The following is a 14522-nucleotide window of genomic DNA, read 5'->3' on the forward strand; positions in this document are numbered from 1 at the left end:
CATTTTTTGGGCCTGAAATCGCTGATACAACCTTTAAAGTCATCATGACATTAAATTTTACCATTCGTATTTATGTAATATTGTAGTATTTATTATAAATGATTTATCTGTGCACATGTACCCTTATAATATTTAATCAAATACGTTTCCCTTCCCTCCCCACTCCACTCGAAACGACTTCTCTTCCGGTTAAAATCTATTACTAGAGGGCGTGACTATCAGTCAGCTCATATTGGTTCGCGGGAGGCTCATAAATATGGGGTGATTCCGGAAAATTTGGCTGCTGGTCCTCGTTCTCATCGTCAGGTTTCTCAATTAAAAATGCTTCATGGGAGGGTTAAGATTGTGAGTCCGGTGGAGAGAAATCCTCCACAACTGACTGTAAACTGGAATTCAAATCTGCCTCCATTTTGTTAGCAACGCCCAACCTCCAATGATCCAATCAATTCCCGAAGGATGAAATAAAGCGCCGCCCTACATTTTTTTCCTAATTTCAGAAGCCGCTTCACTCGGATATACGTCACAATAAGGAAAAAGGAAAATCTCAACTTCCGTTTCATGACGACTTTAAGTGCATATTAAAATATTCAAAACTACAGCAAAACCATCTCTATGAAGAGTTTTTATTCCAACATATTCAAACCCATTAAGAATATAAACTATATTTCACAAAAAAGAGGGGGGTGACTCCATCACACAAGTACCCCAAATTAACAACAGACAACTGGTTGAAGGGAGGGCATGATTGAGGTCCAAAATACTTGTACTTTTGTACAACCATCATTAAATTCACAAAAAAAAAAAAAACAGATTATCAAGGATAACCTAAGGTACCAACAAAACCTAACAATGCAATCAGACAAGCTTCATGCTGCATTTTAAACTTACAAGAAACATGGCAAATAGCACTATTTATGTTTACAGGCTTAGTTGTCCATTTGAATATTTTGTTAGTTGCACATTCATTTTCCCCATGAAAAAAAATGGATTATACCTTTCCACAATAAATAGTTTAAAATTGTACTCATTTGAAGATGCACTTAGAGTCACATGAGTCTTCAGTGCAAACCTATAAGGTAACGAAAAAAGAAAAGAAAAAAAAAGTTAATTTTCAGTAAGGATTACTGAATATAATAAACAAACAAACAAACAAACGCAAAAAAGGAATACCATGGGTAACATTTTATTTTCTAAACCAGCAACCCAAACTGAACTTCTGCTTGGTGTCATCGGGATGTCTGTTGAAAAATAAGCATAGGAAAAAAATTTAATAAAAATTAAATAAATAAAAATAAGTCTCAACCATTGACAACTAAAGGCTGGAATACACGACTCGACTTAAAATCTAGATCTAAAAATCCGTGATCTAAAAACTAGGCAATATACACTGACTTTGTAAAGGGTTACAGATAATAAAATAAAATAGGGCATCATACACTTAACAACCAATATTTGCATAATATAGAACTACACATTATACCAAACACAAACCCAAATAGAAACATGCACATCATATAGAAGACATGACAAATGAGAAAAATGTGTTCTAAAATTAGCTCAAAATATCAAACATGTATGATATCCTTCAACTGGAAAGAATCAGTCTAAGGAATCATAGCCTATTTATAAAAAATTAAATAATAAATAAGTAATATAGAAATAATCTGAGGCTGTACCCATCACACACTACACAATTTTACGCAAAATCAACTGCCCAAAAACTGCAGACTTTCAGCAACTAGTGACAACTCCTTCAGACTGTAAAGTGAGGTGAAAATATGGGCAAAAAGTAGTGTATTCCAGCCTTAAAGTACTCATCTAGAGAAATTAGGTGGATGGATAGGGGCAAAAAATAAGCCTAAAGAATAGTGCCCATAAAGGGATAGTTCACCCAAAAAAGAAAATTAAATTAGTCCATGATTTACTCACACCCGTAGTACATTGTACATTTTAGGACATCCTCAGACCTCAGACATATGAAGACAAGGTATCATGCCTCAGACTAAAAGGCTTCAGTTCATTGGACAAAACGGCATCGCGTCTCAAACTGAAAAGCTTCAGGTCTCAGGAAAAACAATGTCAGGTGTCAAGTCTCGTACAATGTCAGGTCTCGTACAATAAGGCATCAGACGAAACAGCCTCAGACAAAACGGCATCGGACAAAAAGCTATAAGGCATCAGCTATAAGGTATCGGGCGAAACGGACTCGGGTGGAGTTTAGAGGTTCGCATTGCCCCGCCCCACGTGACTTCACATGTACGCGGTTCAGATCAGATACAACAACAGCTGATGGAGGCGGTAACCCGTCATGATATATAATTGCTTTCATCAAATGTTACACTAATTACGTTGTATACAAAAGAGAACATGCATTTCGCGAGTTTTATTTGCACGTTTAAAAAGTTAGATGACATATTTCAACTAGCTATAGCTTGTGTGTTGGCAAACTATCGATAGTTTTCACTATCGTGAAGTTAAAGCGTTCTTTCGAGCTATTAGACTGCTTGATTAAAACTGCTTAATTTAACATTGCTGTAAACTTTTTTCATTTGTATTGGGATATATTCATGGGCGGTGCTAGGGGGCTAGCAGGTGCTTCAGCACCCCCAAGAAAGACCAAAGCACCCCGATAGCACCCCAAAAAATTATTTCTGGAAGCAATTATATTCAGGCTGTGAAGAAACAAAAAGAAAACTTATCGTTTTTTTTGTTGCAGATATTATTAAGTCGTTATTTCAACATTTCGTTATTTTTTCCCACTGAAGAAATGTTCTGTTTAAGATTGACGGAGAAAATATGTGATTATTTATCAATGGACTTAAACCTGACACGCCCGTCCATCCATAATGCATTCTGATTTGGCATCATATTTTAACTGAATGAGAAACTATTGGGTTCTCAAGTTTTTGTTTTGAAATAGGCAACACTGAATAAAGTAAAGCTTTAAACGAGGAGGGATAACAGCTTTCATTTTCCATCTTACTCCAATCAGCCCCCTGAATGGACATCCAAAACGACATTGAGCGGATATTACATGACCAGTAAAAAACGTCGGAAACAGGGTAATCCCATACCTCCCAAACAAGGTGGTCTTTGCAAGAACACTTTCTTGATTCTTGGAGTTTTCCCCATTCCATATAAAATATGACATGAGAGAATCTAGTTTATTAAAAAATGCCTTGGCCATCCAAATAGGAATACACTGGAACAAGAACAGAAACTTAGGCAGAACATTCATTCTAATAATATTTATTCGGCCTGCTAATGAAAGTGGTAGAATCATCCATGAATCTATATCCTTTTTCGTTTGATCATATAATTTCAAAAAGTTGTGCTTAAAGAGGCCGTAATATTCCTGTGTAATATTTATCCCAAGATATTTAAATTCAGTTGAGATTGAAAAGGGAAAGACCTTAAACATGTTAGTATTCATACGGCCTTTAGAGTTAATTGGAAATAAAAGTACTTTTTGATAAGTTCAATTTGTAACCTGATACTGCTCCAAATTCCTTCAAAATTTCCATTATCACAGGAACAGATTTAACAGTGTTTGAAATGTACAGTAACAGATCATCCGCGTACAAAGAAACTTTATGTTCTGTCTTTCCCCTTCCAATCCCAATGTACTCTGTCTATTGCAAAGAGTAGTGGCGAGAGTGGGCAGCCCTGTCTAGTCGAGCGGCTGAGAGGAAAATAACTTGAATGTACATTGTTGGTCTGCACTGAAGCCTGGGGCTGGGCATACTGTATAATATTTTTACCCAAGATATAATTTAAGCCAAATTCGAATTTTGACAGGGTCGAAAAGAGATAATCCCATTCGACCCTGTCAAAAGCTTTTTCCGCATGCAAGGAGAGCAGAATTTCAGGATGTAGATTCTGTTTGTCATGAGTGTGAATTATATTTAGTAATCTCCTAATCAAAGGGGTCTAAGGGGTCTTTGTCTTTTTTGTGAATAAGAGAAATGCTTGCATGGTAAAATGTTGGAGGCAGAGAGCCCCTCTGTAAGGCTTCATTAAACATCTGACAGCAACATCGAGATCTACTCTTTAAAGGCTTTGTAAAATTCTGAAGTGTAACCGTCTGGACCAGGCACTTTAGGCTTTTGCATACTGTTTATAGCTTGTTCAATTTCCTGTTTTGTTATGGGTTTTTCCAGTTGCTCTAAATTTTCTAAACTAATTGTTGGAATAGACATTTTATCAAGAAACATATCTATAAATGTGGGGTTCTTAGATTCTGTGTAAAATTTTTAGGGCTGGACTCGATTATTCGATCGGTGGGTTGGTATTCGATTTGAAAATGTGACGTTCGAATATTCTTCTTTTTTTTTGCACACCTGGCATCCCCCTCGAGACGGTTCTCATTCGCGCTTGAATATGTTTTACACTATAAAATCTGGTGAAATATAATTCTTAACATATAAATTCATTATAGCTACTTAATAAATATATTTGTTTCTTCTTGGACTACTAAAAGTGTTCCTGCAACGGGAGTATTCTCTGACTAGAGCGCAGAACAGCGGAGTTTGTATGGACAGAAGTGCACGCCTAAGCTTGTATTTTGGGTTAAGCTGGATTGCTTTGACATTGTGGAAAATATAGTAATAAAAAGTATTATCCCTTTTACCCGTTATTGTCAATCTAAATTAATATACTGCGAAATATAGGAGAAATTTTGTCCTTCTTCAGAGATTGAACTTGCCGGCCTCGAAAAATTATTAAAGACATCGTTAAAATAGTCCAAGTGATTACAGTGGCTCAATCTTAAGTTTATCAAACGACGAGAATACTTTTTGTGCGCAAAAACAAACATAAATAACGACTTTTTTTCAACTATTCATTTCCTTCTCTTTGGGCCTCTAGTCAGTTAAACTGTAAATGCGTAGAGCTACGTCACACGTATGGCTCAATTTATTTCAACTATTCATTTCCTTCTTTCTGGGCCTCGAGCAGAGTATGTGAGCGGAGTGGAGTGGGAGCGGTGTGATTTTGAATGGAGTGCGGAGCGGATTTTTTAAAAGTCGGAACGTCTTGGTTTGCACTCGCTCCGAGAATGCTCCACTACCGCTCCATCACGAGTACAATTCATGCCAACGGCTCATTATAGAACTGCATTTTTAGTAAGGATTCACGCGTTAAACGCTAGCATGATACAGATGGATCACTCAAATCTGAAAAAAATGTGAAGGTTATGATGACGCTGATGGACATGAGTAGCTGCGGGAGGTTCTCCAGCCTACAGAATATGATCGGGCAACACGATCTCATGAAAGTGCGTATCTATAGCACAAATTTTATTTCTCGTGCCATTTATACGCCAAAAAATATTTTTGCGTGCAAATGAAACACTAAACCCCCTGGTTAGGATTAGGGATGTGAAGTGCGTATCATATGCACGCGAAAACTGCTTATCATAGGCTATGCAAGCAAAAACTATTTTTGTAAATGGTTAGAGAAAATTTGTGCTATAGATATGCACTTTCATGAGATCGGGCTGGATCGGGTGAAAGCACATTTTAAACAGGAAACACTTATTCACACACACAGTCGCTTTCTCACTAATGCACTGCATTCAAACAAATGTAATCTTACAGTGCTGTCGGTATTTGATTTCGAATGAGCAGAAATCTGTAAGGGGGGGGGGGGGGGTGAAATGCTATTTCATGCATAGTGAGTTTTTTACACTGTTAAAGAGTTGGATTCCCATGCTAAACATGGACAAAGTTTCAAAAATTAAGTTGTACGTTTGATGGAGTATTTCTGTGCCACAAATACTCATTCCGGTTTGTCACAAGTTTCGGAAAGTTTTTTTGTGAATGTGTGTGACGTCAGATGCGCCGGGATTTCCTTATACGGGTCCTTAGGGCACTTCTCCCGGAAGGGCGCGTGCACCTGTAGCCTAGAGCGAGAGAGTGAAAGCAGCCCATCCAAGCACTGTGCTCGGCTTTTCCAGATCGTCTAATGCTTAAGGATGGAACAGTTCCAACGATAAAGGTTCACGGTCGTGCGTTGGAACCGCAGGCGGTAAAACTGCTTCAAATGTCTGTGTGTTGTTAACTATCGGCGTGTAAGCACAGCAAGTAAATAACATGATCACGTATAGTTAATGTATCTATGGAGCATGCAATGTGTGTGTGTGTTACAATGCATCTGTTTAGCTGGCCACTGTAGGTGTCTGTTTGTTTATTGTAAAACCAAATCGTGTCCTCATAAACCAAGAGTAAACGCACACAAATGTTGTAAACTCGCGCATGACAAGGTGTTATAAAAACACTGCGCTCAAGTTCAAATCATTTCTACTTTTAAAAAACTCGAGACCATGTGTTTTCCCCCCATTTCACTGCCCATCTCACGGGATCCGATTCGGGATCAAAAATGTATGGCTGAATCTGATTGTTAGCCATGGTTTGTTTTGGGATGTCACAGCTTCCAGACGCTCTCAACGCAAAAGCTTCGCGCGCTCGTGATTATTTAGCTCCGCCCACACCCGCTCGTTATTTTCCAGAAAGACTCGGTACAGCCTATCTTTCTTTTATAAATATAATAAAACAAGACTTTTTGGAGATATGAAGGATGCAATACTACTCTATAGGTACTCAAGATTAACCCTCTGAGGTCTAAGGGGTTTTTGGGGTCCTTGAGGTGTTCTGACATGCTCTGACATTTGTGCTTTTTTCAGTTATTTATAAACATGTTAATGGCAAAGGTGTAAATTCACTCTATATAGCACAAACAGGGCTACCGTAATATGTGAGCAACATGTATGCACATGTTTGTATTTTTTAGAGAATAATGTTTATGCATGGTTATTGAAAAAACTAAAACTTAAAGTGTCTGAAATAAGGCCACAAAACACAGTCAAAAGTCTTGTGGACACATATTTAGTATAATGAGTGTTGTTGTCTAGAATTTTTGCTTCAAAATGATCTGAAAATCATCCTGCCTAATCATTTACATAAAACAATACATTGATTTAAATTTTATAAGACACCTTTTGTTTGGAAAGGCAATATGCGTGGAGGCGTGTTCACACCTGAGAAGACAAAGGCCGGATAATGTGCCACATACATAATGAGCTGCATAATAATTAGCCTTTCACACATGCAGGTGTGTCACAGGATCCCAAAGAATGTAAGGACAAAAGAAATTGTCTATATATACACATATTTTACAATTAGAAATTGAAACCAATTACAAATAGGTTACAATTACAACAACAATTTTAACAATATTTTAAGTGTATTTCTTTGTAAACAGTATACATTTTATCAGACATATTAAAAAAGCTAAGGATTCATTAGTTTGAATATTGGAACAAACACTATAATAACATCTTAGTTGATAATTCAATATACCTACTTTATTTTTGACAAAACATCATACTATAGTATATTTAACTATGAGCAGAAATTGGTGAACAAAAGCGTACCTATTTAATGTGACAGTAGTCTTTTTTTACAGTCAAAACTTTATAATCTATCCAAAACTAATCACAAAATCTTGTCTAAACATTCATATTTAGTCTAACATATTGTGTATAATATATTAGCATATACATGTGAATTTGCAGTTTGTTGCTTATACAGACATTTTATTTCCACATATTTCAGTCTATTTTTACTCATCTTAGTAGACTATAGCAATATAGTTTGGATGTGTTCATGTAAACATAACGTTTACTAATGTAGGTGCGAGAGTGAATGAACGGCACAGACACACGCTGTATAACTGTAGTAGAGATCGACCGATGTATCGGTTTACCGATATTTTTCCCGATATTTAAGCATTTTCCCATAATCGGGTATCGGTTTTGTAATATCGGATTCGCCGATATACGGCGCCATCTTGTGGCCGTTTCGAGAATTACCCCATTGCAGCCCGCGTCTGAGGAGATCAGTCAACAGCAACTCTGTGCACAGGTAAAGTATATGTTCTACTTGCTTTCCTTTAATTATTCAACTTTATTTAACATAACAGACATGCAGAAATGAGATTTGAGACATAAATGCCTGATATAGGCCTAGTTTATTTATGCAGCTTGGTTCTAAAAAATTGAGACGAACTCGTCTCATGGAGTCACGTAAATTAGCTTAATCGTTGTGTCCTGCCCCAATAAAGAAGTAACTTTACATGAATTAAATAAAACAGACATTAATGAGTATATGTTGAAAATAAAAGCGCTGAATTTAATTCTCTATCTGTTGTATTTGCTCACCATTAGTCTCGGAAAAAAAGTTCGTTCATATTGCTGAGCACTCACTGGGTTGATGATCAGGAATGCTCAACCCGTCCACTGAATGAAACTTTTGACAAGATTATCTTGTTTAAACACCCTAGATTATATTATCATTTACTACATAGCAATTATTTCGCTAATACACATCTAAATATACCGCTTTGTGGAAATTAATTATTTATTATCTGCACGCGCGATCGCGGTTTAGTAACATACATTAGCTTGACTTGTTGTCAAGTTATAGTTCTGTGTAAATACATAGATAAACAACACTTTGTCAGAAAGCATTTCATGATCTAGACCGACAAAAATATAATTAATAATTAATAACATACTAGTTGGAAAATGCAATGATGTATATGCTGTTTTGTTTGTTACTTTCCTGACAATGTTATATTCCAGCTAATATTATTCAGTGAATTAAAAATTACCCAGGGAATTGTTCCTCACTCTTTAAACCTATTAAACGGCACATAAACTTTCTAAAACGGTTTAAAATGAATTACATTTCTGCAAAGGTGATATGACTCCCCTGTCAATTATTTTCTCCATATGAAAACATTAGACTTAACATTTATTTAGCCTATTGTTAACATTGTTGCTGCTGATGCTTATAAATTATATGTATAATTTAGATATAAATTATATAATGTAGTAATATAAATGTTTTTATTGTAATTTGAAGATTTAATTTAACATGAAAGACTGCTAACTTTCCACACTTTTTGTTTTGTTGTTTAAGATGACTGAAAGGAGGAAAAATCAAAGTGAAGTATGGACTTACTTCACTCAGTCAATAATAGCAGGGGTGGCAGTTTGCAAAGAATGCCAAATGAACGTACGCATGGGGTCTAAATCTACTACAACAAAAAATACCTCCAACATGTGGAATCACTTAAAGATACATCACTCAACTATATTTGAAGAGGCAAAGAAAAAAAAAGATGCTGAAGATGCAAAGAAAAAAAGAGATGCTGAAGAGGCAAAGACATCAAGCCACATTCAAGCTTCTCTTCCTATGATGTTTGAAAAGCAGACAAAGTGGAAGACGCCCGATGTCCGCTCAAAAACACTGGACAGGATGATTACAGAAATGATAGCTACAGACAATCAGCCTTTCACCATGGTTCAAAATAAAGGCTTCCAGAGACTCATGGCAACTGCAGAACCCAGATATACTCTGAAGAGTGAGAAGTTCTACCGCACAGAGATGTTGCCCAGTATTCACAACAGTATCGTTGAGAAGGTTAAAGCACTGCTAAAGCCTGATAACGCAGGTTATAACTTGGCTTTTACCACAGACTGCTGGTCCGGCACAACTGAATCCCTAATGAGCTTAACACGCCATTGCATTGATGATCAGTGGATTCGCAGACAAGTCATTCTAAACACAAAAGCAATGATTGGATCACACACTGGAGAGTACATTAGCGAGATGTTTTTGGGCATGCTGGAAGAATGGGACATTGACAAAGATAGAGTGGTTCTTGTTCTCAGGGACAGTGGTGCCAACATTGTTAAAGGTATGAGAATTGCTGAACTGCCTGACATGAGCTGCAGTGCCCACATATTACAGCTTGTTGTCAATGACTGTCTCAACTCACAAAGAGCTGTCCAAAATATTCTGTCAGTGCTGAAAAGCTGTGCTACACATTTTAATCATTCAGTACTAGCTAAACAGCGTTTAGCAGTGATCCAGCAGGATCTTGGGCTACCTGCACATGCCATCATTCAGGCTGTCCCGACCCGATGGAATTCCACCCTGCACATGCTGGTCAGGATGCAAGAGCAGAGAAGGGCTCTGAACATGTATGCCAGTGAGCATAGTGGGTTCACTAGCCTGAGTGCTGATCAGTGGAGTATTGTCACCAATCTTATTGAGACACTTTCTCCAGTGGAGGAGGTCACTCTTGAGATGAGCCACTATGAGAGTTCAGCGTCATGCATCATCCCATCTGTCAAAGTTCTGAAGATGTTGCTTAGCAGTCAAGGTCCCTCCTCTCGTGGGATTAAAACAATGAGACAGGAGATGCTGGAGAGTCTCACCCGACGGTTTGCAAAAGTGGAGGAGGTGAAATGTGCAGTCCTTGCCTGTCTTCTGGATCCAAGGTACAAGGCACATGCCTTTTCATCTGACACCACACTGTTGCATGCAAAAGATTGGCTTAAGGAGGAGACAAAAACCTTAGAGCAAGACAACACACAAGGTGAAGAAACACAGTCAGATGATTCCAGCACAGTTTCAAAAAGGCCCCGGACAGAAGAAACCCAGAAGAAACTTATTGATGAGATGTATGACACTCTGCTTGGTGCTACTAGTTCTGAAGTTGGTGGGTCTAGCCTTGAAGGAGAGCTTCAGCAGTACGTTTCAGAACCAGTGATTGATAGGAGGATGGGCAAGCCACTTGAATGGTGGAAACAAAATGAGAGAAGGTTCCCCATTCTTGCTCGTCTGTCAAGAAAGTTCCTTTGCCCCCCACCGTCTTCGGTGCCCAGTGAGCGAGTCTTCAGTGAAGTGGGAGCCATTTATGAAAACAAACGAAGCAGGCTTACAGGGCAGAATGCTGAAAGACTCTGTTTTCTACATTACAACCTAGTTCTGCTTAACTGGGAGTATTAAGTTACATTTTGCAAAAAAACCCTCAGGTAATTTAGATTTTTTCTGCCCAATATGTTTGAATAATTTTTGTGCTTTATTTTTTACCTCATCAAAGCTTTTATTTTTAAACAAAGACACTTAGTAACAGTGCACTTTATTTTTTGGTATCAGACCCTTCTATTTATTTGTGTATAAATATAAAGTTTATTTCTTTTGTATGCAAGAGGAGGGAGTGATTGTTATAAATAAAATGGTTTGTTCAGTTCATTTGTGTTGTAATAATTGTGTCAAAAAAAGAAGTATAACAGTAAATAAATATCGGTTCTGCATATCGGTTATCGGGCACATAAATATGCAAATAATCGGTATCGGTTAAAAAAATCAATATCGGTCGATCACTAAACTGTAGTAAACAAAGCGCGCGCGCGCCTGTGCCGTTCAATCATCATTTAGCCTACACACAGACACGCAATTCATATTTAAACGGTCTTTTTGCGGTTTACAGTCAGACACTATTCAATATCGCGATTAGAACAAAGCACTTAAGAATAAATGACTTACTACATCAGCTGGGTCCGTTGCTCCTCGAAATGAAACTACCAGCACTTCTGGTACATTTTCCAGGGTTATTAGATAGTATTATTCCTCACAGTATGGATACGCTGTGTACACAGCTGTAGTAAGATACTTACTAAACACGATGTGTTTTATAATCCAGCTGGTGGGCGTTGGCATGTTTGAATGGCTTGCCTTAGATCATTTGCGTTTGAATACCGCGCACTCTCCGTGGGCATGGCACATTAACGCGTAATCAGGTATAATGAGCTGGAAAGAAAAAGACCGACATCTCTCTCTTTTCATACAGATTACATAAACTGAGAATATTTGTTTTTTTATATAAATTAATTCATTTAAAAGAAGAGAGTTCAAGCTTCATTATGGAAAAACACTCGTGCCTGTATAACAAGTATTCGCGGAATTAGTTAATTTTCGGACGCATTTTAGAATGGACTTAACTGACAGAGAGAAGGCAGAACGTGCATCATGTTTGTTTTTCTTTATTTGGCGAAAAGCACAACACTTTGTTTTTATTGTGAGTATCCACAAAAAAAATAGACACTTATCAGGATCTAATTATGTACAACACTTAATATGTAAGATCAAAATCAACAGAGTATTTTGAGTTTCTTTTGCACTGATAAGAAAAAAAGCGAGACTATCGCGCGGGCCTCAGAGGGTTAACATGAGATTGACTGAAACAGTGTTTCACCCCCCCCCCCCTGTAAGAAAGTAGCGACCCGTAGATAAAATAACTGATGAAAACGTAGTTATTTTCTTCTTTCCAAACAAAATGTGCTCTGCAAAAAGCAGCAATGATATTTAACTTATAATGGTGATAACCATGTAATAAGCATAGCATAGGAAAAGTTTGCACACTATCCAATAAACCACATTGAAACTATCCTCCTAATGTTGTTTATTTATTTTTATTTAATATGCCTATACATTATGAGGAGGAGAAATTTTGTGATATTTCAAAGCATACTTAAATACTTTATTAGCAATTTCCTCGGGGAGCGAAGACGGAGCGGTGTTTCTGATATCAGTGAGCGAGGAGTGGAGCGGGGAGCGGTAAAGGGTGAACCCGGAGCGGAGTGTTTATTAAATGCTTGGAGTATGGAGGGAAAATTGTTGCCGCTCCACTCCGCTCACATACTCTGGCCTTGAGTCAGGTTACTAGTTTAACAGCGTACGCTTTTGATGTTGTACGTCACACGCATCACCCACATGACCAGTGTCGGCCAATAGTGAGCCTACGTGTGACGTTGCTCTACGCATTTACACAAGTTTAACTGACTTGAGTCCCAAAGAGAAGGAAATGAATAGTTGAAATAAAGTCGTTATTTATGTTTGTTTTTGCGCACAAAAAGTATTCTCGTTGCTTGATAAACTTAAGATTGAGCCACTGTAGTCACTTGGACTATTTTAACGATGTCTTTAATAACTTTGAGGCCGTCAAGTTTCAATCCCTGAAGAAGCTTATGGACTAGTATGGAGGAGTGATCCAGCTCTCAGATTTCATCAAAAATATCTTAATTCGTGTTAAAAGTTTATAAATTCTGAACGTGTCGCGTCTCGCCTGTCTATCTATATTGCACCAAATACGACACTGCACTCCCTTGTTAAGTAGTTTGGATGAACGGTGACTGTTCGGTTTTGTTGGCGGTGGTGGGGGAGCTCTTACATGCGCTTCAAGAGGCACGCTCGCACGCACATTTCTGCACACACCCAATGTCTCTCGCTCTCTCCCTCTCTGTCGTGCGCGCGCTACACGGTTTGGAGCTCACAAGCTCTAGATTCCGGGAGATTTGAACTAATTTGCGGGCATCAGGGAGCCGCTATTAATTTGCGGGAGACTCCCGGAGACTTGGGTTGTCTGAGACAGAGATTCCGAAGCTTCGAATATTCGATGTTCATTACTACCGAAGCTTCGAAGCTCAAAAAAATGGTTTTCGGACCATTAATATAAAAATATAAAATATAAAAGTTTTTAAATGTATAATTTTATCTCCTGTAGGTCCCTTGTACGAGAATTTTTAAAGAGAAAATGTTGGAGGAACTTGAGTTTGTTGCACAGCCCTGTTTGAACCGTGAGAGGCTTCAAAGCTTACGCTATCTACACTAGGGGTTGCTAACAGCTTACAATAACAAAGGCGTAGGTTGATGACGCATAGTTCCAGCGGAATAAGGGAACTTGTCAAGCTGATGGATATAATTAGGTTTATGGACGAGTGAATACATTGATGTTTTTAACATGACTGTGGAATGAAGCAGGGTGCAATTGCTAATTAGAGACAGATATCAGCGCCACAGTGCTGTATTAATACTTACACAGGTCAGTTTATTGGACGAATTAAACTAGTGAGGCAATGCAGCGCTGTTTCACTTGGTCTCCACTATCACACTAAACTGGATTAGAGTGTGTTGAAAGTTATAATGTTATTCTATGTGTTAGTTTGTTGGCTGTATGAGACTAGCACCAAGCTAGATCAACATTAGAATAACAAAGATCATATTCTAACATTTCATCTTGTTAAAACTATATTACATTGATTAGTTTTATGTACATTTGCCCACCTGTCTAACAAAGTACATTCAAGAGCTCTGTTAAGTCGAAGTTTGTCACAGACTTGGAGCTCTCGGCATCTCGAAAACGCCACGTTGATATTGATCCTTGTAGTTCTCCTTTTGTCCCAAATTCTGCTTGCCATGGTCCATAATGTTTGAACGAAACAACAGTGTGAGCGTGCCACTAGACATAATGGTGTTGTCCATGTCTGTCGCCATGGTTACTATGGCAGTACGAGCGGAAACCAAGGATAATGCGAATATTACGTCATTGACAGGCGACAAGTGAACGGAGTCCGGGACGAGCAATTATTTAAAATTGGAATTTCTCTGAAATTAAAAATCTTTGGGATATTGTAAGAACACCACTGCAGGAAATATAAATCGCACCGTGCAAGTGATTTTTGGATATTTTACAAAATTCTTACATATTGTACCTTTAAGTCGACTTGCGTAGCCCTTCTGCCGGAAGCTAGTTATTTTAGTCTATAAAGTCGGAAATATTTTTAAAAAAATATGGATTTTTCTCTTACATGAACACATCACTTCGCTTCA

The 14522-nt window shown here is 37.9% G+C and overlaps 1 protein-coding gene across 1 annotated transcript in view; it reads right to left on the minus strand.

Moving 5' to 3' along the window:
- Positions 1–606: 606 nt before the first annotated feature.
- tdrd6b (tudor domain containing 6b) overlaps positions 607–14522 on the minus strand; it is a 63107-nt gene continuing 49191 nt past the window's right edge. The window contains exons 3-4 of the mRNA XM_077238777.1: positions 1171–1238; positions 607–1069 (exon numbers count right to left, since the gene is read on the minus strand). Coding sequence (XP_077094892.1) covers positions 1025–1069; positions 1171–1238 — 113 coding nt within the window. The 3' untranslated portion in view covers positions 607–1024. The remainder of the gene's footprint in view (positions 1070–1170; positions 1239–14522) is intronic.

This window comes from Siphateles boraxobius, unplaced genomic scaffold (assembly GCF_051911475.1).
Source record: "Siphateles boraxobius isolate OS27281-9 unplaced genomic scaffold, OSU_SipBor_1 22, whole genome shotgun sequence".
Lineage (NCBI taxonomy): Eukaryota > Metazoa > Chordata > Actinopteri > Cypriniformes > Leuciscidae > Siphateles > Siphateles boraxobius.